The sequence below is a fragment of the Rutilus rutilus genome (genome assembly GCF_951802725.1).
Source record: "Rutilus rutilus genome assembly, chromosome: 11".
In the NCBI taxonomy this organism is placed as follows: Eukaryota; Metazoa; Chordata; class Actinopteri; order Cypriniformes; family Leuciscidae; genus Rutilus; species Rutilus rutilus.
In genome coordinates this window covers 41,827,970-41,853,838 of record NC_140216.1, presented here as the reverse complement: position 1 = coordinate 41,853,838, position 25,869 = coordinate 41,827,970, and the positions used below count along the sequence as shown (strand labels likewise).

Genomic DNA, 25,869 nt, shown 5'->3' with positions numbered 1-25,869 from the left:
TGTCGAGTGTAGCCGCCAGAGAGAGTTTAAGGTATTGGTGTCGAGTGGAGACGCCACAGATATTAAGATCAGTAGGGTGTCGAGTGCAGACGCCCCAGATAGTTAGGTTTAGGGAAAGAAATCCATGACATAAGTGTTTGTTGCCTTTTTGGACTCCTTTATCATTTGTGGTGTTGGCTCCCATTTGAAACAGTTCGGTTCAAGCCCAGCCATTTTCAGGGTCATGATTGAGGACAATGTCCCGACAAGCTGTTTCATGTTGAGGTTTTGTTCAAACCAACCATCGAGAATGCCCTCTCGGCATCAGCATTAGAATGTGGAAGTACTAAAACCACGGCTGCGATCTTTGATAGCCTCCCAAATTGGTTCAAGCCAGTCACCTTTGAAAAAAGGAACCAGGGGCCTCTATTTCTCAAATGTTTTCCCTTCATCGTAATTACTAATGAGCAAGTCATGTTGTGTGCAAAATATTTCTTACCTTGTTCTTTGTTGTGGACATTCTTCCCCAAAACTCCTCAACATCAAAGACTGTTGGGTCCTGGGGCAAGGCAATGTCCATGAGTTGGTACTCCATAAATTCCTCACTTACTTGGTCTTGTTCCTTTGGGTCATGAAAAGGAAGGAGTTCCTGAAATCTTAAAAAGAGCACATGTGTACAAGACTGATTAGAATACAGTGAGAGACAGATTTATTTTGTGATCATGACCATTAAACTTAAATATATATATAATCAGTATGTGAAAACCCTTGCCTGTCTACAAAGTATAGGGCATCTTCAACCCCACACTCAGCTCTCAGCTGCACATCAATAAATCTTGCATGCTTCAGGAGAGCATCTTTCAACGGGAGTTTATCCATGGCATACTCCACAGCTCCGACCAAAAAGGCCAGTGCTGCCTGCTGGAATTGTTGAGCCTTCTGTGATGTGACCTCTCCAGCCTCAAGGAGCCTGTTGAGCGCAGCTCTGGTGGTGAAAACCACTTTGAGTTTTTCTCCTATCAGTGAGACAGAAGACATAAAGAAAGCTAGTCAAATACAGGCATCTTATAGGATATCTCTGGGTTATACAAGTTTCAAGTTTATTGTCATATACACATAAATAACATTTATCAGTCATGAAATTTGTTGTGCTCAAAGCAATCTCAACTTTACAGAAAAATAAATTAAATAGAAAGTAGATAAATAGAAAAGGTAAAATAAAAAAGGATTAATTTAAGTTGAAGGATTAATTCTAAAAAGTGACAAGTGTGCTATTTAGGAGAGTGAAGATGGTTGAGTATAGTTCAGCATTCTGATGGCTTGAGGACAGAAGCTGTCTTTGAATCTACTAGTGCTGTTTCTGATGCTCTTATATCTTCTACCAAATGGCAGAGGGGTGAATATATTGTTATTGGGATACTTAAAAAAAAAATTTGTATCCATATTCCATCATAAGAAAGACCACTCAATCCATAGAAAAGGTGTATTTGTTGTGATCTCCCTATGTGACTTCAAAGCATTACCTGGCAGTTGGTGCAGTGAGTCCTTGAAGGAGATGTCATGGACTTCTCCTCCTCGTAGTGCTGCTGGTGTCATCAACCTCGAACAGAGTTTCTTGATGAATTTCGTCATCTGCAAAATGTAATGTCAAAAAAGATTCAAATGCATTATTAATGCAATTGCTACTCAGTTAAATGACTATGAGTAGATTTAAGTTTAGATAATTAAGTTATTTTTTCACTCTGTACAAGTAATTTATCAAGGGACACGTGTAGTGCACAGAATCAAAAAATATGTCAGCTGTTTTGAAATTAGATAGCTTTAGATAGCTTAATTGTCAAAGTAACACAACCTATATTTCACAGGGGTGTTGCACTTAAGAAAGGAGACATCAAAATAGCCAAAATAGCCCAGCCCTCCCATTTACCTCTTCATACAGCTGGAATATGGATGCCTTTTCTCTCTGGAGAAGGAGGTTCAGTGTAGAGAACACTGGGAATGTGACCTGAAGGAACAGGAGGTAGACTTGCGTCAGGGGATTGGAAAACGCCTCCACCAGCCTTCTGAACCTTGGTTGTTTCTCATCTGCAAATAGACAGGTTGTTAGAATTGGGTGTCTCACATAACCATGTTGAACTAGTGCCAATATAATGTGTGACTTACAGTACTTAAAGATTTGAAGTAGCTGGTGAGTGGGCCATACCGCTGCAGAATGGGGGTGATGCACATCTCCAAACTCAGCCACCTCACAGATATGTACAGCAGCATTTCCATATAATCACTGCCATGGAGTGCACAAAATTCTGGTAAAATATGTAAGAAAAACAAACAAAATTAACCCATTTTTTCCTCAGTTTGGGTGTATAACACTGGAGCTAATTGAATTACAAACCTTTCAAGTAACCTTTACGGTTTGTGCTGCCCTTAAACCAGTATCCAACGTCACCCACAAGGTCCTCAGTGTCAAATCCAGATATCTGCAGAACATGATATGAGCGCAAACATATATTATGTCATATAGCAAATTATTTACTTCACCTTAGCTTAACAGATATTTAATGGAAAGCAAACATGTTGAAACTTACTTCCAAAAACCTCTTCCCAGCGTGTTTGGCAGTGTTATGGATTATATGGCAGGGGCATCCATGAATGTAAATGCTGGGATTTTCCTTAAGCATTTTTGCTGCAATTGAATTTTTGGCTCCAGTGTTAACTGGGGCATTGTCAACTGACAGGCCGACACAATTTTTCCATGGTATGTTACGCTCTATCAGGACATCGTTGATTTTTTTATAAATGACATCAGCTGTGCCACAGTTTCTTCCACTTGTGGTGCACATGTCGAGAAATCTGTGCACAACTTTGGTGGTATCAAATACCCTTACAGTTATGGGGTTCATCTTCTCTAGTCCTGTAACAATATGGTACATAACTAACTCTGCATGCATGTATTATTTCAGTGTGTGTGACATGAACATATACATATACTGATTGGCTTCATCACGGTCTCCTCTCCACCAGTAAGCTTTTCTTTGTATTTTCTTCATTCCATGATATGGAATCTCCATGAGATGTCAATCTCCATGCATGCTTCGACTCACAGACCTGTGACACATCAATACAAACATCACCAACTAATGTGAGATCATCACCCAAATATTTCTTACACAATCTACATACAAAGAAAAGTCATACAAGAAATGCTTCTCGTCTTCAGTCACATAGGTATTCATAGTTAGATTACAATAATTACAGAATCTCTCTGTCATAGGAATATTACTCCATCTACCTGTTTCTGGCTAAACAGTGCCCTGAGCATCTGAACAAGAACAAAGATCGTAGAATATAGTTGTTTTATGCATTCTTGTAATCAGAAATAAATGGAAGCAGATGCAACTGTGTCTTTTTATGTGAAATGAGTCATTGTAGGCTGTATATTTCATCAACTGTGTTTGTTTGGTGCTACCCGAAATCTATGCATTCACCACAGACTTCACACCAGCATCAACTCTTCTTCGTCTCTTCTTCCCTTGTGGATTATATTTTTTTCCCCTTTTTTTCAACTTGCTGTGACGAGACTGTGGTCGCCACTGAACTGACTTTGAACTGATCTTTGGATTACAGGGATTACAGGTTCCTTATATTCATTACACCCACATTATCTATATTCCCATATTATCAGTTTGAGTTTCTGTGTGGACATTTTATGGACTAAATTGATAGTGAAGGACTCTTTGGAGCTGTTGTTTGGTGATTGTGGCGTCGGCCTATTGTTGATTTCTGGTGTGGTTATATTTTTCATTTAAAAAAAAAAATTGGTATGCATTTGTTCTGAACTGTTGTTTGGCAAATATACTTGGATGTGGTTCCCCTTATTTTTTGTGTTTCAGTTTGTCTTTAATTTGAAGTGTTACAACGGAAAGCTGGAGATTTACATCAATGGCTGTCAGGTTTGCACAAACGAAGCAGACAAGATGGTAAGTTTGATATTTTAATAGCAGAATGGATCGTTAACAGCGTGAAGGTGAGTAAACAGGAAGTAGATTAACTGATGAAGCTTAACTGAATGAATAACCAAGTCTCTCTCTCTCTTGCAGATGCAGATGATGAGTAACTCAGATGAAGGACTGAAGACAGGCTGATGAAGATCAGGATCGACGGTGAGTATTCAAGTAGGTAGTGTAGAGAGTCTGAGTGTCATGTAATGACGAGATCAGACAATGACTGAGTGGCTGCGTTCCAAACCGCATACTTCCCTACTATTTAGTATGGGAAAAAGAGTAAGCGAGCGAAAAAGTATGTACGAATCCAAAAGAGTAGGCGAGAATTACCTGGGTGACGTACTAATTATCGCGAGATTCGGACTTAAGTGCGTTCGAATATGCCTACTTTCCTACTATATAGTAGGCGAAAACAGTACGTGAAGGAAGCAGTACGTTCGAAACATCAGTATTCATAAAAGAGTAGGCGAGAAGTTCCCGGATGGCTTACTGCTTTCGGCCAGATTTTTGAGTGCTCGACCGATGGATACTCTTCTATCCCGGGAGGCCACGCGAGAGGATACGTCATTATTAAACATCGCAGAGATCGGCGACGCGGGTGCTTTCAAATGTGAGTAAACACGGTTCCTTGTGTTAAAATTGCATGTGTTGAACTACTGTAGAGTAAACTGTTGAATTGTTGAAGGTGTAAAGACGTTACACAGTATAGTATAGTTGTGATTTTGCTGTAAAAACACGTTTTATTATGTATAACGTTAGCTAACAGGCGAGCTCCAGTAAGGACACGTAAGTTACGTCTCTAAAGTGGATTTACATAAACCATATACATCTTAAAGACGATTATTTTAAATGTCTATTTACTTCTGACAGGAAAATCTTGAAATATCACAACATGAAATAGACATCTGAGTGATGAATGTGTGCTATTATGTAGAATCTATGAAGTAACTAACGTTAAACATAAGTTATCTATTTTATTATTTTTTTTATTATTTTTTTTTTGTAGTTGATAAATTGAGGAACATTTATGTTGGATAAAAAGTTAAAACAACCTCAACATGTAAATGTAGTGTTGAGTTCATAAATCACAGAGGTAATGTGAATCTTGTCTGGATGTTACAGGGACAGATGAACAGATGTGTGTTTATCCAGTGGAGAGTGGCTCATGAAGGCTTTGAGTGAGTATACTACAGAAATGAATAACAACTATTTAAATCTTAAGTTGTAGTTTATTTTAATTATTGTAATTTCAAACAGAGCTATTACAGCACCTTTCTGATTCTTGATTTCTGTGCATTTGCTGCAGATCTTTTGTGGTGGAGCAGGACCTGCAAGGGAAGATGATGGCGGCGTTTGTGGAAAAAAAGCGTTTCTGTCTTCTAAATAATACTGAAATCAAATGACATTGTGCGTTTAAAATTACTGCTTTTGTGTTATGTTTGTGCATTTTGTAGGATCTGAAATGTTAGCAGGCTGGTGTGAGCACTGAGGAGCCCAGAGCTGAATCCTGGAGATGATGCCATGGATGAGACCCTCCATCACTCCACCAGCCCTTACGAGACCCTCCATCACTCCACCTGCCCTTACGAGACCCTCCATCACTCCACCTGCTCTTATTGCCTCAGATTGTGAAGCACAACAGTGACAACACATCACGCAACAACCTCCGGCACGAGGGAACGGCTCACCTCTGGCGGTCAGCTGATTCATCAGAATAAAGCTGCAGAATGGGAACCGCTGTGTTGAGATGGCAGAAGGATGTGGGGTTCAGCGCCTGTAGCCATACATACATACATGATTGTAGTTTGAATAAAGCTTTGTTTCATATGTTGACTTATGCATTTGTTTATTGTGTGATGGTGACTTTCATTCATTCTTTTACTAATTTATTAATATTTCTCATATGTTGTCAGTAAATAAAATATAATTATTTAATTAATGTTTTATTTAATTGTTTGAAAGAAAATGTTGATATGTTCACTATATACACATCTAGAGTGTATTCAATCATGCAGAGCTATGTCATATGACATACATTACATTTTGTTTGTTTTATTGAATTATATCATTTTCAGTAAAAAGTAATATAATTAAGTATTGGTCAGCATTTATCGTTGTTGTTATTGTATGTTTTGGGGTGGGATAGCAATGCAATTCATTCTGAGGTAATATTAATTTTTAATATTAATGATACTTAAATTTTTCAAGTGTAAAATCAACAGTTTTCCTCCAAAGGCGAATCTTCGAAAAGCTGCCCTTTGTGCAGACATTACAAACGCTGAGGAAACCCGTTCTAGGTAGGGCTGTCGAGTTACTGATATTATGAGATCTGTAAAAAATCTCATGTATGCAAACCCATAATATATATATATATATATTATGGGTTTGCATACATAATATGAGATTTTTTACACAGGAAAAAAGAACCTACAAGGCTGAATATCTTAATATATATTTTCTTAAATAATTCATTATAATACATTTAAAAAACACATTTTTTGTTATTTATAGGCCTGAGGGATGAAACGACAGTTAAATTCAACAAGAAAAAGAGGAAAAAATAAAGCAGTTAGCTACTTTTGCTTGTGGATGAAAATGTTTGGGTAAAAAAAAAAAAATTAACAACATATTCAAGAGATGACAATTTTGGGATTTCGTAATAAAAATAAATAATATCGTTAAGAATAAAACGGTGGGTCACATTAGTAGGGTTAAATATAAGAACTTAAATCAACCCTAAATGTATTCACAAAATAAATGGGCAGCAGTTTCTTCAAAAAGACCACAAAATGAGCAAGTTTAATCAATATCAAGATATTGTACAGATAGATGAATTAAACGTGTCGTTCAAATCTTTTAAGTTGTTGCGCGTGTGATAACGCGTCGTAGGTCACATGATAACGTCAACATGGCAGATGTCCGGTTCGCATTCATACTCAACGAGATCTGGCTATAAAGTACCTACTCTTTTAGCTCTCGTTAAGTAAGTACTTATTGAAATTAAGTACCTACTCATTGAGTATGCGGTTTGGAACGCAGCCAGTGTTCGTAGCAGATATATATGGGTGAACTGATGATGAGGTCCAGGTGATGGTGATTAGTAATCAGGTGACTATGAGCGTGTGAATGACTGAGTGGGCGGAGTGAGGGAATGAGTGGAAGGAGAAGGTGATGGAATCCTGACAATGGCGGGGAAAGAGTTAATAGAGAGTCATGAACAAATATTACAATAATATATTACCACAAATTAAAAATGTAAAAGTAATGTGAGTTGCTATTAGTAATAGAATAGAACAGAGATAATAGAATTGAGACAAGCATTAATATAGTTAATTTGACAGATAAACCTCACATAGAAAGATCTAGTTAGTTATTTCTATCTCTCCATCCAGACATTAATGCTGTACCTCAGATCAGTTGATTTCACTGGTTTGTCCAGAACGGCCACTCTTCATGGACACACAGCTGGACTCTGAGTTTCATCTCTGACGGCTGAATCGACTTATAATAGAATACAGTTAACCATTCATATAGAAGATTTAATGTGGAGTTGGCAATAGATTAAAGACAGAAGAATGTATATTCTGCAATTCTAAATGAAAATGAAAACATGATTAACCATATTATTACTGAAAGGTGTCCATAGGTCATGAATTCAAATTTAAAAAATAGATTTTCATTTGACACTTAAAAGTGGCGCTGTATCATTGCTTTTAAATAAAAAAGAAATAAAAGACAATAGATGATTTAATTGTGAATGTTACTATAATCAAAGGCATTTGAATATGTTTGGTGGGCTGAATTACTCAAATTAAAGTCCAACTGAAATCAAAATGGACCCTATTTACTTTGTTAGCGCATATTACTAGTCTTGTGGTAAACAATTAATCCGTGCAAGTTAAAACACAGAAACATTTTTTTTAGCTTCGTAATCTTTAATCAAAATCTGAAAATGCCCCTCCCCTCTGCATTGGAGGACCTTCCCTGATGACGTAGGTTTGACGGCTTAGTTTGGGAAACGCTTAACCACTCCCCTCAAATCGTTAGTCTGTAATGAGCGAGAGATGGAGAGGAGGAGCGCTAGAGTAAAACCCTGCCCTCTGTTCAATATTCCTTTTCACTGGGAAATACGTCACAGCACTGGAGAAAAGTCGTTTGCAACTTCCGGTTCACGCGGACTTTAAGTCATTAAACAAATATTATATATGGAGATGTTTGTAGTAGAGCGTTTTCAGTATAAATGTCACTTCAGTAGAAACAAAAGTCAAGTTACCTTTATTTATACAGCGCTTTTTACAATACAGATGTTTTCAAAGCAGCTTTACAGTGATAACAGGAAAATAATGCAACAAAGTTTGTTCCTGCTATACAACAGATCTAGAAGAAAATAATACCATAGTCCAGCTTAAGTAAATTCAGTGTTGATTTGTTTCTGTTGTAAAAAAGTTATTGCTTTAGTTCATTTATCTATACAGCCACTCTGGAGAAAACAGTGATGTCATCGTCCAGCTCAGTTCAGTTCTCATATAATGGGAATATATAAAGATCAATAATATTGTTGAATATTAAGTGTCTCCAACTAAGCAAGCCAGAGGCGACAGTGGCAGGAACTCGAACTCCATCAGTGACAGAATGGAGAAGAAAACCTTGGCAGAAACCAGACTCAGTCTCTCAGTTCTCCTCTGGCCAACGAGTGAACAGTGTATGATTATGATTCAGGCATTACAGGTCAGAGGTCAGACTGGATCTGAACATTCAGAATATTTATCCAGTTTCATCTGGTTGAAGGTTTCCTGGTTTGACTTTGGATGAAGGATTGGATCATTCTGTAAAGTTACACACACATGTGTGTGTGTGATGATCACTGTGGGTTTGTGTCTGTTGATTCTGTTGAATGTGATTGTGTCTGTAGAGGCTCTTTATTCTCCATCAGCTGATCCAGAGAAGGTCAGACTAACATCTAGAACCTGTAAGTAAAACACAGACAGTCAAATGTGTGCGACATTATTGCATTATCAACTTTAGAACAACTAAAAGAAACTACTTGGATGATTAAGTGAGAGATTATAATATAATACTGCGATACACGATTGTTAAAGCTGTTTTTAAACATTCAGATTTTGATTTTGCTTCTAAGTCACCATGAATGATGACCCTTGACCCTTATCTATAACCCTGTATGACTGTCCTCTTTCTGTGTCACTGGGTCAGGTTTATTTATGATAAAGAAACTAGTGATAAATATTTAACATTATCTTTTATTGCAATTGACATTGACAATGATAAAAGCAAAATATTGAATTGTTTGAAATAAAAAGAAACTTGAAGATATTTAATTGTTGCTATAAACTATTAAAGAGAATTAAGAATTAAACTCTTATTAAACATGTTTATAGTGAGTAATTCAACATCACAATGAAAGAAAACTAAGAAACTAAATTAACTTTCAATTAAAATATGAAAAGTTTTAATCATCACTACTCACAGAAGCGTCTCCAGTTTATAATGAGGATCCTCCTTCAGATCAGAGAGCTTCTTGACTCCAGAATCTCCTACTTTATTCCTTGACAGATCCAGTGCTCTCAGGTGTGAGGGGTTTGATCTCAGAGCTGAAGTCAGAGCAGCACAACCTTCATCTGTAACACCACAATCCTCCAACCTGTGGAGAACAATGACACTCTTCAGTCTCTCAGTTCAGGATCTACAGCTCAGATCAGCAGAACTTCACAATCAGAGACTTAATCCACGGCACCATTAACAGGTCCAGTCTAAAATTCAGACCCGCTTCTACAAACTACTTGATTAATTAGTTTCCATATCATAAAAATTACAAGAATATTCGATAACACTTTATTTAACAGTGTCCTTGTTACATCTTTTACATGAACTTACCATAGTAATAACAGTAAATTATGCATAATTACACGTAACTAACCCTCAACCAAACCCTAATCCTACCCTAACCCTATAGTGAGTACATGTAGTTGCTTAATATTACTCAGTACTTATATATAGAATTGCACTGTAACAATGACACCTTAAAATAAAGTGTAACCAAATATTCATTTTTTTTATGCAAGTACCCAAAAATCATTAATATATCTGTATATGAACACGGCTGTCACATCTTTACATCATCCAGTCATGTTTAATCTATCATTAATATTGTAAAATTATGTCAGACACATTGGAAAAAATCTAATGAAAATAAAAATCAACATTTCCATTATAATTTTTTTTGTATGGCAATCATTATTTACCATTACAATAGAGGACTATGTTGGGAAATTTTATACAATCTTACCACAGTATCTTCAGTTTACAGTGAGGATCCTTCAGTAGATCAGAAAGCTGCTTGACTCCAGAATCTCCTACTTTATTCCCTGTCAGATCCAGTTCTCTCAGGTGTGAGGGGTTTGATCTCAGAGCTGATCTCAGAGCAGCACAACCTACATCTGTAACACCACAATACCACAACCTGTAGAGAACAATGACACTCTTCAGTCTCTCAGTTCAGGAAACACTGATATAAATGATAAGATATATATGAATTTCTCCTTTCTCCTCAACAGATTTGTATATGAAAGCAGTTGTCGCCTCTTCGCATCATCCAATCATGCTTATAACTATTGTTGTGGAAAATATGCAATTGTCCTGTTACAAGTATGCCTTTTTGCAAACTAGTTAACCTGTAAATAATAAAACAATATTTAATTGAAACTAAGAAGCTTGCCAGCCAAAAGTCTTTGATTTCTAAAATACTGAACTGAACAGATCATGAAGAAGTCTTCTGACCTATAGATTGTGAGTATGAAAATTCAGATGCTTATGATTTAGGACAGATTTGACGTAATTTACCTAACCTGAGAATAATCAACATAAGGTTAAAAGTGTCTAGAAATACGCACCATAAAACACTATCAAAAGTAAAATGACCTCAGAAGCTTTGGAAATAATCCACTGAAGATTGAACATCCTTTTCAGTGACTTGATGGTAAACCTTTTTTGTATATATTATTGTTGTATATCATTCAGTATTCACCACAGGAGAAAAACAGACGACGTTGAGACTTTTATAAAATCTTACTCGAGTTTCTCCAGTTTACAGTGAGGATCCTGCAGTAGATCTGAAAGCTGCTTGACTCCAGAATCTCCTACTTTATTCCATGACAGATCCAGTTGTCTCAGGTGTGAGGGGTTTGATCTCAGAGCTGAAGTCAGAGCAGCACAACCTTCATCTGTAACACCACAATCCCACAACCTGTAGAGAACAATGACACTCTTCAGTCTCTCAGTTCAGGATCTACAGCTCAGATCAGAGGAACTTCACAATCAGACACTTAATCCACGGCACCATTAACAGGTCCAGTCTAAGGTTCAGACCCGCTTCTACAAACTGCTTGATTAGTTTGTCTCCATATCAGAAAAATAACAAGAATATTCAATAACACTTTATTTAACAGTGTCCTTGTTACATCTGTTACATGAACTTACCATAGTAATAACAGTAAATTATGCATAATTACATGCAACTAACCCTCAACCAAACCCTAATCCTACCCTAACCCTATAGTGAGTACATGTAGCTGCTTAATATTACTCAGTACTTAAATATATAATTACACTGTAACAATGACACCTTAAAATCAAGTTTAACCAAATATTCATTTTTTTTTTTTATGCAGGTACCCAAAAATCATCAACATATCTGTATATGAACACGGCTGTCACATCTTTACATCATCCAGTCATGTTTAATCTATCATTAATGTTGTAAAATGATGTCAGACACATTGGAAAAAATCTAATGAAAATAAAAATCAACATTTCCATTAGTAATTTCACAGTAGATTTTTTATTTGTATGGCAGCCATTATTTACCATTAAAATAGAGGACTATGTTGGGAAATTTTATACAATCTTACCTCAGTATCTCCAGTTTACAGTGAGGATCCTGCAGTAGATCAGAAAGCAGCTCGACTCCTGAATCTCCTACTTCATTCCATGACAGATCCAGTTGTCTCAGGTGTGAGGGGTTTGATCTCAGAGCTGAAGTCAGATCAGCACAATCTTCATCTGTAACACCACAATCACTCAACCTGTAGAGAACAATGACACTCTTCAGTCTCTCAGTTCAGGATCTACAGCTCAGATCAGAGGAACTTCACAATCAGACACTTAATCCACGGCACCATTAACAGGTCCAGTCTAAGGTTCAGACCCACTTCTACAAACTGCTTGATTAGTTAGTTTCCATATCAGAAAAATAACAAGAATATTCAATAACACTTTATTTAACAGTGTCCTTGTTACATCTGTTACATGAACTTACCATAGTAATAACAATAAATTATGCATAATTACACGTAACTAACCCTCAACCAAATCCTAATCCTACCCTAACCCTATAGTGAGTACATGTAGCTGCTTAATATTACTCAGTACTTAAATATATAATTACACTGTAACAATGACACCTTAAAATCAAGTTTAACCAAATATTCATTTTTTTTTTATGCAGGTACCCAAAAATCATCAACATATCTGTATATGAACACGGCTGTCACATCTTTACATCATCCAGTCATGTTTAATCTATCATTAATGTTGTAAAATGATGTCAGACACATTGGAAAAAATCTAATGAAAATAAAAATCAACATTTCCATTAGTAATTTCACAGTAGATTTTTTATTTGTATGGCAGCCATTATTTACCATTAAAATAGAGGACTATGTTGGGAAATTGTATACAATCTTACCTCAGTATCTCCAGTTTACAGTGAGGATCCTTCAGTAGATCAGAGAGCAGCTCGACTCCTGAATCTCCTACTTCATTCCATGACAGATCCAGTTCTCTCAGGTGTGAGGGGTTTGATCTCAGAGCTGAAGTCAGATCAGCACAATCTTCATCTGTAACACCACAATCCCTCAACCTGTAGAGAACAATGACACTCTTCAGTCTCTCAGTTCAGGAAACACTGATATAAATGATAAGATATATATGCATTTCTCCTCAACAGATTTGTATATGAAAGCAGTTGTCACCTCTTCACATCATCCAATCATGCTTATAACTATTGTTGTGGAAAATATGCAATTGTCCTGTTAGAAGTATGCCTTTTTGTAATCTAGTTAACCTGTCAATAATAAAACTATATTTAACTGAAACTAAGAAGCTTGCCAGCCAAAAGTCTTTGATTTCTAATAAACTGAACTGAACAGAACATGAAGAAGTCTTCTGACCTATAGATTGTGAGTATGAAAATTCAGATGCTTATGATTTAGGACAGATTTGACATACTTTACCTAACCTGAGAATAATCAACATAAGGATAAAAGTGTCTAGAAATACGCACCATAACACTATCAAAAACTATCAAAAGTAAAATGAGCTCAGAAGCTTTGGAAAGAATTTGATGAAGATTAAACATCCTTTTCAGTGACTTGATGGTAAACCTTTTTTTGTATATATCAGTGTTTCCCACAGGTTGAGAATGTGCTTGTGGTGGGCAGGGCGAAGCGGCACTTATTGAGCGGGTTCAGAATAAACTAGTCAAACAGAGGTTTATGAACTCTATTTATTACAGACAATACTCAATATCCTTAACAAATAATTTAGAAATAATGTAGAAATTCATATTATGCATAAATTCATAAAATTTTACTACAAGCTTGAACAAATATTTTTAGGGCTGGGAGAAAAAAAATCGATTCACCTTCGCCTTCACCAATTTTTTTATAAACAATTTTATTAAATAAAAAAAATCAATAGAGAAATATGCAATGATGGAAACAACAAAGTGATGCTTATAAATTTTAAATTAAAACCGCCAGTAGGTGGCAGTAAGTCACTGTCTTTATGAGTGAGTCATCGAGTCATTCATTCATTCAGTAACAAAGCAAGTGACTGTAATTATGAATGAATCATTGAATCATTGATTCAAAGCTGCAGATTCGTTCACCAACACTGCTGTGGATTTCGTAGCTATTATTTTGTTGCAAAAAATACTGACAATACTGTTTAAAATGAACATCACTTAATATTAATATCTTTCATTTGCTGAACTGTTGTATAAAATCAATGTCACATTTGCAGTCGTGTGGATATTCGTAATGTGATCACAGGAACTTTGAAACTTTGAAGAGTTTGAATCTTAAATCGATCTCTATGCACAGTCTGTGTCTATATTTGTTCTTGCTAGTAAGTGCTAAATACCCACTTTTACAAAGGTACATGGTCGAGAACGGCAGTATAGCGCGATTTGGCAAGGCAATTCAATTCAATCTCTCTTCGTTCAAAAAAACTGTGTGAGTTCCTGTTTAATGTTAATCACATTATACGAATATCCACACGAATGCAAATGTGACATTTTTTTATACAACAGTTCAACAAACGAAAGGTGTTAATATTAAGTGGTGTTCAGTTTTGTCAGAATAATAATAATACATAATACCATAACATAATAATAGCTCCAACAAAAGCCACAGCAGAACAGCAGCATTCATTCATAAATACAGGCAGCTATTTGCTTAATTATTGAATTTTTATTTTTTTTATTTAAAGCATTATTTAATTTATAAAGGTATTTATAAAAGTAAAAAATGCACTGGAAAAATTGATTCAAGGGGGCAAATATTGTCTCTTACTGAAAAAGGTGTGACTGTAGAGAAGGGGGTAGCCTACGTAGAAGGATGTTAAAAGCAATACACATACCAAGGGCAGAAAGTAATATACAGAGGTCACTTGCAAAGTTAGTTTAAAGATACAAACAAAGATCTATAGTGACACGACAATTGAACGTTCGCAAAGACGAACGTTCAATTAGTTACTGTTGCCCCTTTAGTTACTGTTGCTATGTCCAACAAGCCACGCCTCTCTCACGCCACATCATGATCTCACACAGAGCAGAGAAAACACATGGCGGAGCAGAGAGTCCACCGACAACACACTGACAACACACTGACAGACAGGACAGACCAGGCTACTTTTGATATGAAACACAAAGTCTCACCCTTCAAATTTGGTCATTTTTTAAAGAAATTTAAACGATAAATACCGTTTTGTGGCTCTTTAATGTGTCTGACAGATCGCTCTAGCCTCAGTTAAAGCTGCTCGTGAACCGATCATCTCTTCCTTCTAGTTAAAGCTGCTCTAAGCGATGTTGGGTGATGTCACTTCTTGTTGACGTTTGAAGTATTGTCAAACAAAACGGAGGCTAGCTCGACCCTCCCTCCTCCTCATCCCGTCCCCTCCCCCTCCTCCCTCCTCCCTGTGTGTCGGCCATATCAAAATTATCAAGAATATACAATTTTAACGTTAGTCGTTGTAAGGACATCTCTCCTCTAGCTAACTTCCCTCTTCATGCTTCTCTCTCCTTTACCCCCCACACCCCCCTTCATGTGCACGTGCACTAAGATATGAAATCATGTTTAATTCAAATTCAGAGTACTTGTTTATTCTTATGGAGCCTGGTTGATTTAGTTTACCCCTATGTTAATTAATGCATTAATTATCAAACATGTACTAACAGTTAAGGCTTCTGTTATTCATGTGTGAATCCTTATGACTCTATTACTCTTTATAGCTCTACATTGGTTTAGGATTAGTTCATATCTTTGCTAATCATGAGTTCATGTTGAAATAACTATTAATTCAGGGATTAGTATATGATTATTCATGTACTGTTATTGTAAAGGGTTACCTAGGATATATATGAATTTCTCATTTTACAGTATTGCTTTGGTACGAAAGCACATGCTAAACGCATAAATATGATCATGTTTTATCAGTGTAATGACTGTTGTCAGTGTGACTTACTGAACTGATCTGGACTCTTTAACCACAGGCAGCAGCTTCTGAAGAACTTTATCTGCTGTATTATGTGCTCCAATAAACTGTTTTAGCTCAAAAACCTCCATCTTCTGCTCTGATGTCAGCAACACATAAACCAGAGCTGACCACTGTGAAGAGGAGAGTTTGGTTTCTCCTATTTCTCCAGATGTCAGATAATCTTGGATCTCCTGCATCAGAGAATCATCACCCAGTTCATTCAGACAGTGGAACAGATTGATGGATCTCTCTGGAGAGCGATTCTCCCTGATCTTCTGTTTGATGATCTGAACTGTTTCCTCTGTGTTGTAGGAGCAGCTTCCAGTCTGTGTCAGTAGTTCTCGTAAGAGAGTCTGATTGGACTCCAATGAGAAACCCAGAAGGAAACGCAGGAAAAGGTCCAGATGTCCATTCTTACTCTTGAAGGCCTTATTTACAGCTCTCTGATGCAGCTCAGATAATGAAGGATATTTCTTCTGGTTTAAGATTTTAGTAAAGAAACTTTGTATGGTGTTGTCAAACACATTTCTGTTCTCATTTGTAAAGTGAATGTGTGCATATAGAGCTGCTAGATGTTCCTGGATGCTCAGATGAACAAAGCAGAAGACTTTCCCCTGATACAAGCCCAACTCCTCTCTGAAGATCTGAGTGCACAATCCTGAGTACACTGATGCTTCTGCCTCATCAATGCCACACTCTCTCAGGTCTTCCTCATAGAAGATCAGGTTGCCTTTCACAAGCTGCTGGAAAGCCAGTTTCCCCAGTTTGAGAATCATGTCTTCATCTTTCACTCTCTTCTCATAGTCCTTCTCATGTCTGATGTTGGTCTGAATGATCAGGAAGTGTGTGTACATCTGAGTAAGAGTCTTGGGAATCTCTCCTCTCTCTGCTTCACTCAACATCTCCTCTAGAACAGTGGCTGAGATCCAGCAGAACACTGGGATGTGGCACATGATGTGGAGGCTCCTCGAGGACTTCAGGTGTGTGATGATTGTATTGGCCAGACTCTGATCACTGATTCTCTTCCTGAAGTATTCCTCCTGTGGCTCATTGAAGCCTCGTACCTCTGTCACTCGATGGACACACTCAGAGGGGACGAGATCCGCTGCTGCTGGTCTGGAGGTGATCCAGATGAGAGACGAGGGAAGCAGATTCCCCTCAATGAGGTTCATCAGCAGCTCGTCCACTGAGGCTGATTCAGATATATCACACAGTTTCACTTCACTCTTAAAGTTCAGAGACAGACGACACTCATCCAGACCATCAAAGATGAACAACACTTTATATTCATCACTGGATATTTCCATTTCTTTAGTTTCCAAGAAAAAGCGATGAAGAAGATCTGAAAGACTGAGTGTTTTGTCCTTCATCAAGTTGAGCTCTCTGAAAGGAAGTGGAAATATGAGCTGGACGTCCTGATTCTCTTTCCCTTCAGCCCAGTCCACAATGAACTTCTGCACAGAGACTGTTTTCCCAATGCCAGCGACTCCCTTTGTCAGCACAGTTCTGATGGGTTTGTCTTGTCCAGGTAAAGGTCTAAAGATGTCATTGCATTTGATCGGTGTGTCCTCTGTTTCTGCTCTCCTGGATTGTGTCTCAATCTGTCTCACCTCATGCTCATTATTGATCTCTCCACTTTCACTCTCTGTGATGTAGAGCTCTGTGTAGATCTCATTCAGGAGTGTTGGGTTTCCCTGCTTTGCTGTTCCTTCACACAGACACTGAAACTTCTTCAGCAGGTTTGATTTGAATCTGCTTTGGACCAGTGAAAGATTGACAGATTAAAACATAAAGAGAAAAGTTTTAGTAAAATACCAACACTCTCTAATTAACCCTCTGAGGTCGGCAAACGCGCCCCCGCGTTTTGCTGGACTTTTTTTTACATTGTAGCACTTTAAACTTAAATTACTCCGTCATTTATGGTCATAAAGAAAAAATAAATATAAAAAAAGAATCTGTGATATTTCTACTTTTGTATGTGTCCACTTACAATCAAATCAAAACATTGTGCTTTTGAAAAATAAAGAAAATAAACAGGGTGTGCGTTCTGCCTCTCCGTCGCGGTGAACTTTTTTTTCTTGAGCACGTCTATAAACTGAAACAAAACTCAGCGAATACTTGTCACACATTTATGAGCCATATACCTTTATAAACATTTAAGTGTGTACTTTTAAATGATCGGATTCAAACTGAAAACAAATATTTTCTGTTTAAGTAATTTGTATAAAACCAACAAGATGTCCAGCTTCTCAAACGCTTGCTCATTACAGTTAATTTGGCCACGCCTACTCGCGCAAAAGATATTCACATGCAAATCTCCACATGGAACGCGAACGCGCTCGTTACCTCAAAAACAAAACACTTCATCAGTCTCTGCTTTTCGTCGAGTTTGAAAGACGTGAGTTTACATTGGCTTTACCCCAGAAGAAGAATGCGATTTCAAGACAAGAAAGATAAGGTAAGAAATTCTTACATATTAGTTTGTTATTATTGCATAAATTTCACATTGCAGTTGAACTGTTGCTAGATATATGGTGAATATTATAATATTTAGACCCGTGTTTACTGTTACTGTGTTTGTGGATATCTGCTCAAACGTAGATATGTATATGGTAGGCCTAACCATAATGTTTTATATTTGAGCGCGATCGCGTTTGAATGTATCATATTTTTGATCGCGATCGCGTTTGAATGCATCATATTTTGGAAAAGCAAAACGCTCCAAACGGCTTCATGTTTTACTATTATCTCATTTCATATCATCATAACGAATGGAAACATTTGAAGTAACATGATAATCAATATATTTTTCTCTAGCTTAGTTGTTACTGAAATCTTTTTGAAAATGTATATAGGCTGCTATATTGTTATTATTTTATGCAGCACTGCGCATAGTCTATACCTACAAGGCACAACAAACCTGTGTTCATTATATAATATATTGTTGGAAACATTTGTGTGAGTGTGTGTGTGTATTCTGTGAATTTTTTTTTCAGGGCCCAGATGCCACTGAGTCCTGCTGACTTCAACATTCACAGTACATGTCTCTGTACATGAACATGGTAAAGTGAAAATCAAACACCTTGGAAATGAAAGGTATGTACAATGTTTTTAGGAATGGCACAAAGGTCTCTTTCTTTGGATCATTGTTATCAATAAGTGTTTTTTTTTTTTGTTGTGTATCTTTGGATTATGTTGTAAATAAATCCAAACAATTTTAAAAGCCATTCTTTTTTTAATCTCCTCATTCTTTGTGCAAGGTTGGTCAGAATGATGGGCCCTGATAAGCTCCTAATAGGGCCATTAGGGAGTGTCTTTGTCTTTCTCAGGTGTAAAAAGCCTTACATATTAATGAGATGATCCGCCCCTTCGCATATTGCTTTTTCACACAAAACACGTCGTAAAAATTTTAAATCAATATATTGTCTTCTCTGAATGAGCAGTCAGGGTGATTTTCACATAGTTTTAGAGCAAATATTCTAGGCTACGTCATACAATTTTCAAAAGTCTTGTGAAGAAATAATAAGTATGGGTTTCATGACCTTATTTCAGTGAGAATTTTTTTTTGTATTTTCACAAACCACGCATAAATGTCATTATCTCAAAACTACAAACTTTTACACACATGCTGTTGATATATTATTGTAGCAGAGTTTGTGCTGAATACAGTGTAATTAGACTTTAGCCATGAAAATGTCACAAGTAACAGAAATAAGCACAAATGTCAGAGCATGTCAGAACACCTCCAGGGCCCAGAAAACAGCTCAGACCCCAGAGGGTTAAATAATGAGACAATATCACACAAGCAACAGTGCTGTTGGTCTATATATCAGTAAAACTGTTATTTGGTCGTTTGCACAAGTCTCTAGGAATTGGATATTGATATAAATTTCATTATTTGATTCTGTTCTCAATTCAAATAAATCTGGAAATATCTGAGATACATGAACATTTTGTAGGGAAAAATCTAATGCAGTAAACTATACAGTGGACCTGCTTCACTTGATCATTACTATAATATTAAAGGTAAAAATGAGCAACAATGTCCAAATTATTGAATTCAATAAATCAACATTCAATTCAATCTGAAAATCTGAAGGCCGGTTTAATGAACTTCCATAACCTGCAGCTCCTGAACTTCCTGAAAGAGTTGAGAGGCTCTGAAAGTCTGTGAAATACTGATGGTAACAATAATGAACTCTTTTTAGTAGAAAAAGAAATGTGACCTGATTCATAATTTTCACACTTTGACGCAAACACATTTTAATTTGAGTGTCTAATTTTTCTGATTATTCACAATTAGTATTTTTTTACCCAAACTGAATAATAAAATCAAGTTTAAATGGGTAAATTTTCTATAAATATTATTTTCTGACATACCCTACTTCTTGTTAAAACACACTGTGCATTTTGGGCACTTTTTTGTGTTAATTAATACTTATTTTGTCCATCAAAAGTCTGCTTTCACTTTAATTGAGCGTGAGCAGCAGCAAATATAGACTCGTCGCCAAAACCCGCGCACTGCTCACGCGCGCTGCTCACGCGACGCTCCTGCTTGCTCACGCGCTGCTCCTGCTCGCGGTGTGAATGCACTCGTTGATTAACATGCACGGCGAAAAAAATACACGCTGCTCATGCACCGCTCACGCTTGCGGTGTGAAACGGCCGTAATTCGCGAGGTTTCCTATTGCGTTCCGTTTGCATGTGTGATGCTGATGTTGCGCGATGTTAATCATGTCGGGTGCATTTGACCGGCATAAAATCGGCATATGTCAGATTAACCGGCCGGTCGCCGGTCATGGCCGATCACTTGAAAATCGGCCAATTCCGGTCACCAGGCGATCAATCGGTGCATCTCTACTTTTTCTATTATTAATAATGGATAGTCTGGGTACAGTGAGTTACTATCAGGATGAGTCTGTCTAGACAGAAATGTTGTACCTCATTTGAGTTGATGTTTGTCTACTCTTAGATGTCATGTTGTCCATAGACCGGTCGCTCCTCATGGACACACAGCTGGACTCTGGTGCCTGTGATCTCTGCTGGGGGAATCCACTTCAATAGAATACAGACAAGAATATATATAGTTTATTTTACATGGATAGATTGGTTCTCTATATGAGGTTTATCTACATTTATCCATCCATCTGTCTATTCAGGTCTTGCAGTCTCTACTAATGAGCTGATGAGCTGAAACAGGTGTTTTACTGTATATGAGGGAGACATAAGAAAATGTGTCGTGGTTGTGTTAGGGGCTCCAGAGAAGATCAGGGAAGAACTGATCTAGTTCCTCTAGATAAAAAATATTGTACCTCAGATCAGTTGATGTGTGTTTTCCTTTAAATGCTATTGGCTGCCTCATAGACCGGTCACTCCTCATGGACACACAGCTGGACTCCGGTGGGTTTGATTTCTGTCTGCAACTTTGGCTTCAATAGAAAACAGACAAGAGTTCATTTTGGCAATGTTTTTTTGTTTTTTTACATCCAGATGCAGAAAAGCTTCTGAAAATGTTGAAGAGAGATTACAGTGTACAAGGATCATTTCACCTGTTTATTGACATAGATGTGTGCTCTTTTAATAGGAAAGTGTATAAAGACCCTGTGTGAGACGAGACCCTCAGGGTATCAACTATATCTAGAGGCGGAAAGTAACTAATAACAAATACAGTTACTTAATCAAGCTCAGCGCTTTTCAAAGTTCTCTGTCTGTCCGTCAAACATCAGGACTGAAGCTCTGGATCAGCTGTGAGAGGAGACCTGATCCTGTGCTCGACTCCTGCTATTGCAGCGCTTTATAATAGTGTGAGTTTTGATAATAAGTGGATATTTGCCAAATTATGCCATACATGCATTATTTGTGTGTGTCTGTGGTCTCTCTGTCTGTCTAAACAAAAATGTTGTACCTCAGATCAGCTGATGTGTGTTTTCCCTTAAAGTTCATTGACTTCGCCATAGACCGGTCACTCCTCATGGACACACAGCTGGACTCCGGTGAGATTGATCTGTCACCCTTAAACTGACTTTAATAGAACAGAGACAAGAATCAACTTGGCTGATTTAACATGAAAATAAATCCCACATGAGAAGGTTGTCTATTAAGACAGTGTGTTGAAGAGTGAGACTGTCCAAGGATAATGTCATATATCATCTAGCTGTCTACTGTATCTGTGTGTCTTTGGAAAGTGTTTAAAGACCCTGAGTGGCTCCAACTACTGTATATCCCGGCACCAGAATATGATAGAGACAACAGATCACTATACCAACCCTGGCAAACACACACAACACCCTGTTATGTGCAGAAAATGAGTCTTCTATAACATTAAGATCATATGAAGATTGAAGTACCTGAATCCTGGAGAAGAATCTCCATGTCTGAATGTGTGTGTGTCGTCCATGATTCATTCAGTCTTCATGAAGCTGCTCGAGTAAGAGATCAGAAACACTCATTCACACACACTCAAATACAATACATTTCATTTGACATTTTTTTCAGTGTGTTTATGGAGACAAAACTAATCAAATTTCTGATTTCTAATCAAATAATTATCAACATTTAATGTGATTTTATCAATCATGTAAATGAATGTCCAGAACTGGTATCATCAGAATCAGCAGATTCTCTTCTTCAGTCAGATGTCACCCAGGCACGGCGCCAGGATTTTTTCTCTACTGGTGCTAATGGGGAGCTGGACCGATACGTGGGGGTGCTAAGAAAACAATCGATTTTCATTACTTAAGTTACTCTATAATATAGAGGTTCTCGTTTTTTCAATAAAAGCAGCTATGATACACAGCAGTGATGCGCGGGTTGATTCAAAATGAGCGGGTGCCTGCGGTTACGAGTCATCCAAAAATATTTTTAATGATATTCGGGTTGCGGTCGGTCGGGTCGTTTGAAATAAAGATGCCAATTAAACCTTTGTAATTTATATAGTACTAGACACAATTTTCTATGAAATACATAGGCCTACACTTTATTGGCTGAATAACTGGCAAGAAGTACGATGACGCACGAGCTCAGTCTGCAGGTAGAGATGGAGGCGGCAAGAGAAAAGGTGGAGACTGGGGAGTGGAAGCTATGGGAGTGTGGGAGACATTTGCCGAAATAATGAAATGATGACCAAAGTGCTGGCTTTGTCATGTGTACTTCTTGCGATGCTATTTACACATTTGATAGCCACAAAACTGGCACGACCAACCAGGCACGGCGCCAGGATTCCAGTTTTGGATAAGCCAGACCAATTGTGGGTGGGCCTTAAATTAAAAACGTTAAATGAAAAATAAAAAACGTTATCCAATCACTGCTTAACCTAATAAAAAATATTGACTAATATAGCATATGTTATTATCTGTGCGTATACATAATATATATTTTAACAGCTTGATGCTCTTTAAATATTTTGTTGCATTTTTAAAAGTTTCGGTGCATAGGACAGACCTATCCGCGATCACTCTCCATGGTTCTGACCAAAGAAGAGCGCTTTAGAATCTCCATTACGCATCATACGCATGGGGCCTCATTTTCCGATAACATTGTCTCTTAGCGCGCTACGAAGACTCTTAAGGTATGACTTAACTAAAGGTATACTACCACTAAAGGTATATCATTGCTAGGCGTCTTCAGGGCTATCATCCACTCGCGAGGCAGAGGCGCAGAAAGGCAGAGGCGCAGAAAGGCAGAGGCGCTGGCGCCCTCCTAGCAACGGCGCTGTTTTTGGTAAAACATGATTTTGACGACTTCATTAAGTTTTGTTTTATAGAAAACTCTTTTTAAAAGATTTTCGTTTTGTATAAATTGTATCTTAATTTTGATCAATGTTTTATCAATCATTTGCCTGTATTAAATGAATAAGAAGCAAATATATAGCAGGCAATGTAATAAGGCACAGGCACGATCACTTGCATTGCATGTGAACTAGAGGGTGCCGAAACTCAGCTTGTGCCTCACAGATGTGAGAAATATAGGCTATCTATTACAGAAAGCTTGAAATGTCTACTTTTAAAAGAAAATATTCAAACCAAAAGAAATAGGCTACTCTCTGATTATGTAATGAAATGTGCATTTCTCTCTGGCGTTCATGGCCAGTCCGAATCGTCAGCTTCATCTTTGCAGCGACACAGAAAACACCAGTTTATTACTAAACAATTAAATGTCTCCTTGCTATTTTAGACACATTCATAATCATTACTTTAACCGGTTCTTTGTGGCAAGCTTTATGCGTGCGGTCATAACGCTTATTATCCTGTAGGCTATAGCCTATGTAATTAAATTAATATCAAGGGACGATTTGTCCACGAATGGCTTAAATGAACAACTACTAGTCGACTAGAAAAAAATTAGTCGGAGGCAGCCCTTAAATTCCACATATTTTCGAACCAACAGGCCATTCTGGGTTGAGCAAGCGACCCGAATGAGTGACCAGAGCGGAATATTCAGAGATGTGCTCTCCGCTCACGAGCTCTGATCGGAACAAATCCGAACCTCACTGTCTATGAACTTGCGCAGAAACATCAAAATAGACATAGCCAGCTTTTTAAAATGTTTTTTAAAACTAAAAATTTAGACTATTTTAGTACAAATTATGAGCTTATTGACGATTATTGCGTGTTGAGGTCAGATCAGATGTACTCCGGTACGAACTAAGAGCGCGGGTCTTTTGCACCCTGCATGGTTGCGTGGGCTTAACTGGGGCTACACAGATTTTTGACAGGGCTTTAGCGCCCCCTAGCCCCGGTGTAGCGCCGTGCTTGATGTCACCTTTGCACCAGTAATTCATCTGTGTGTTTAATACAGAAATATCTCGGCTGAACAGACTGGGAAGTTTGTAACACTAGAGTTTAATGTTCTTCCACTGAAGCCTCAAATATTGTACAAATGGGACAGTTTACTGTAAGCCCACATTTAATACATCTGTGAAACTGACTGAAATACACAGATATTTGTTCAAGATCTTTTCCAACTATTTTAAAATAAAATGTTTCCTATTGATTTAGTTTAATTAAATTTTCACTAAAAATTACATCATATATAAAGGGAGATTGTGACAACAGCACTCTTTATAATTGACATTCATTTACACAGAAAGTACAGTTTAAGAAACAGAAAACAACAACAAAAAAAGTTAAAACAAACACTACAGATGTTAAAGAGAAAAGTGTTACAACACTGTGGTTTCAAGAAAGTTTGGCTTTTAGTAATGAAACAAAAAATTAGACCTACATAAAGCGTATTTTAACATATAGGGTCTCTAGGCTATAGGCCTATGTCTATGTCCAATTATTGATAAGTAAAAAAGAATAGTATAAAAATGAAATGCATATTAAGAATTTCGTGTGTAATGTACTTTAATATTTCATGGTTACTTACGTTAGTGAGGAAGTAAGTTAATTTCCATTCGCCACACAGGAACACTTGCTCTGAATATAAAGTTATTAAACACCTCGAGGCTCAAGTTTTCCATCAACAGCATCAAACTTACATATACAAACATCACTTGATACTTGGATGATCCGTTGTTCTTATTTAAAGATTCTTAAAGCCGGGTGTAAATTGGCGCTTGTAAATAAGGCTACGTTTACACGTGGATAGCTATTTTCATAAACGCACATTTCCACATTTCACCCCTCTTCGTTTTCAAAAATAACATCTTCTCTTCTTCTTCTTCTTCTTGCTTTACGGCGGATCGCAGACTTATAAGTGCATTACCGCCACCTATCTTTGAAAAGGACCATTTACACTCTACCTACAAACTCCTGAGTCCTGACTAACCTCCCAACTCAACTTAAAACACCTTCAACCTTTCCTTTCTCTTCTCTCTCCTCCACCCTCCCAGAGTCTTCATAGAGTTTCATTCGGCGCTGCGTGTTCAGCTCCTCCGTCCACCCTCATCCTCTCAAGCGGAATTAGAAGGAGAAAAGAGAAAGTAAAAAAAAAAGACAAAAAAAGAAAAACATTATAAAAAAAATATCAACACTTACACTCTCTTGTTCAGACCCGTTCTTCCTAGATATTGCAACAATAATGATTTGATGTTTCTTTCTGGATTTAATAAATT

The 25,869-nt window shown here is 37.3% G+C and overlaps 1 protein-coding gene across 8 annotated transcripts; it reads right to left on the bottom strand.

Annotated features, from left to right (window-relative positions):
- Positions 1 to 8,232: 8,232 nt before the first annotated feature.
- On the bottom strand, positions 8,233 to 25,461 carry LOC311300289 (protein NLRC3-like). Of its 8 annotated transcripts, XM_084424505.1 has the most exons (13): positions 25,294 to 25,461; positions 25,182 to 25,231; positions 22,160 to 22,231; positions 21,718 to 21,834; positions 21,125 to 21,241; positions 20,754 to 20,867; positions 15,801 to 17,564; positions 12,742 to 12,915; positions 11,906 to 12,079; positions 11,068 to 11,241; positions 10,285 to 10,458; positions 9,466 to 9,639; positions 8,233 to 8,947 (listed from the first exon to the last, which is right to left on the bottom strand). In XM_084424505.1, the coding sequence occupies exons 3-13, from the start codon at positions 22,207 to 22,209 to the stop codon at positions 8,941 to 8,943; spliced, it is 3,039 nt and encodes a 1,012-aa protein (XP_084280631.1). In that variant the 5' UTR covers positions 22,210 to 22,231; positions 25,182 to 25,231; positions 25,294 to 25,461; the 3' UTR covers positions 8,233 to 8,940. The 8 variants fall into 8 exon arrangements, with proteins under 8 accessions (XP_084280631.1, XP_084280629.1, XP_084280630.1 ...); XM_084424503.1 differs by having other exon boundaries at positions 15,801 to 17,567; positions 25,182 to 25,320; XM_084424504.1 differs by having other exon boundaries at positions 25,182 to 25,320.
- Between the last annotated feature and the right edge of the window lie 408 nt (positions 25,462 to 25,869).

What these genes read in the sequence shown, in the direction of transcription:
- LOC311300289 (XM_084424503.1), bottom strand. Translation starts at nt 22,209, where the DNA reads ATGGACGACACACACACATTCAGACATGGAGATTCTTCTCCAGGATTC. An exon ending in CAAACATCAACTCAAATGAG is followed by an intron (nt 17,568 to 20,753) that starts GTACAACATTTC and finishes ACTGGTCCAAAG; the next exon opens with CAGATTCAAATCAAACCTGC. An exon ending in TGTAAACTGGAGATACTGAG is followed by an intron (nt 12,080 to 12,741) that starts GTAAGATTGTAT and finishes TGTTCTCTACAG; the next exon opens with GTTGAGTGATTGTGGTGTTA.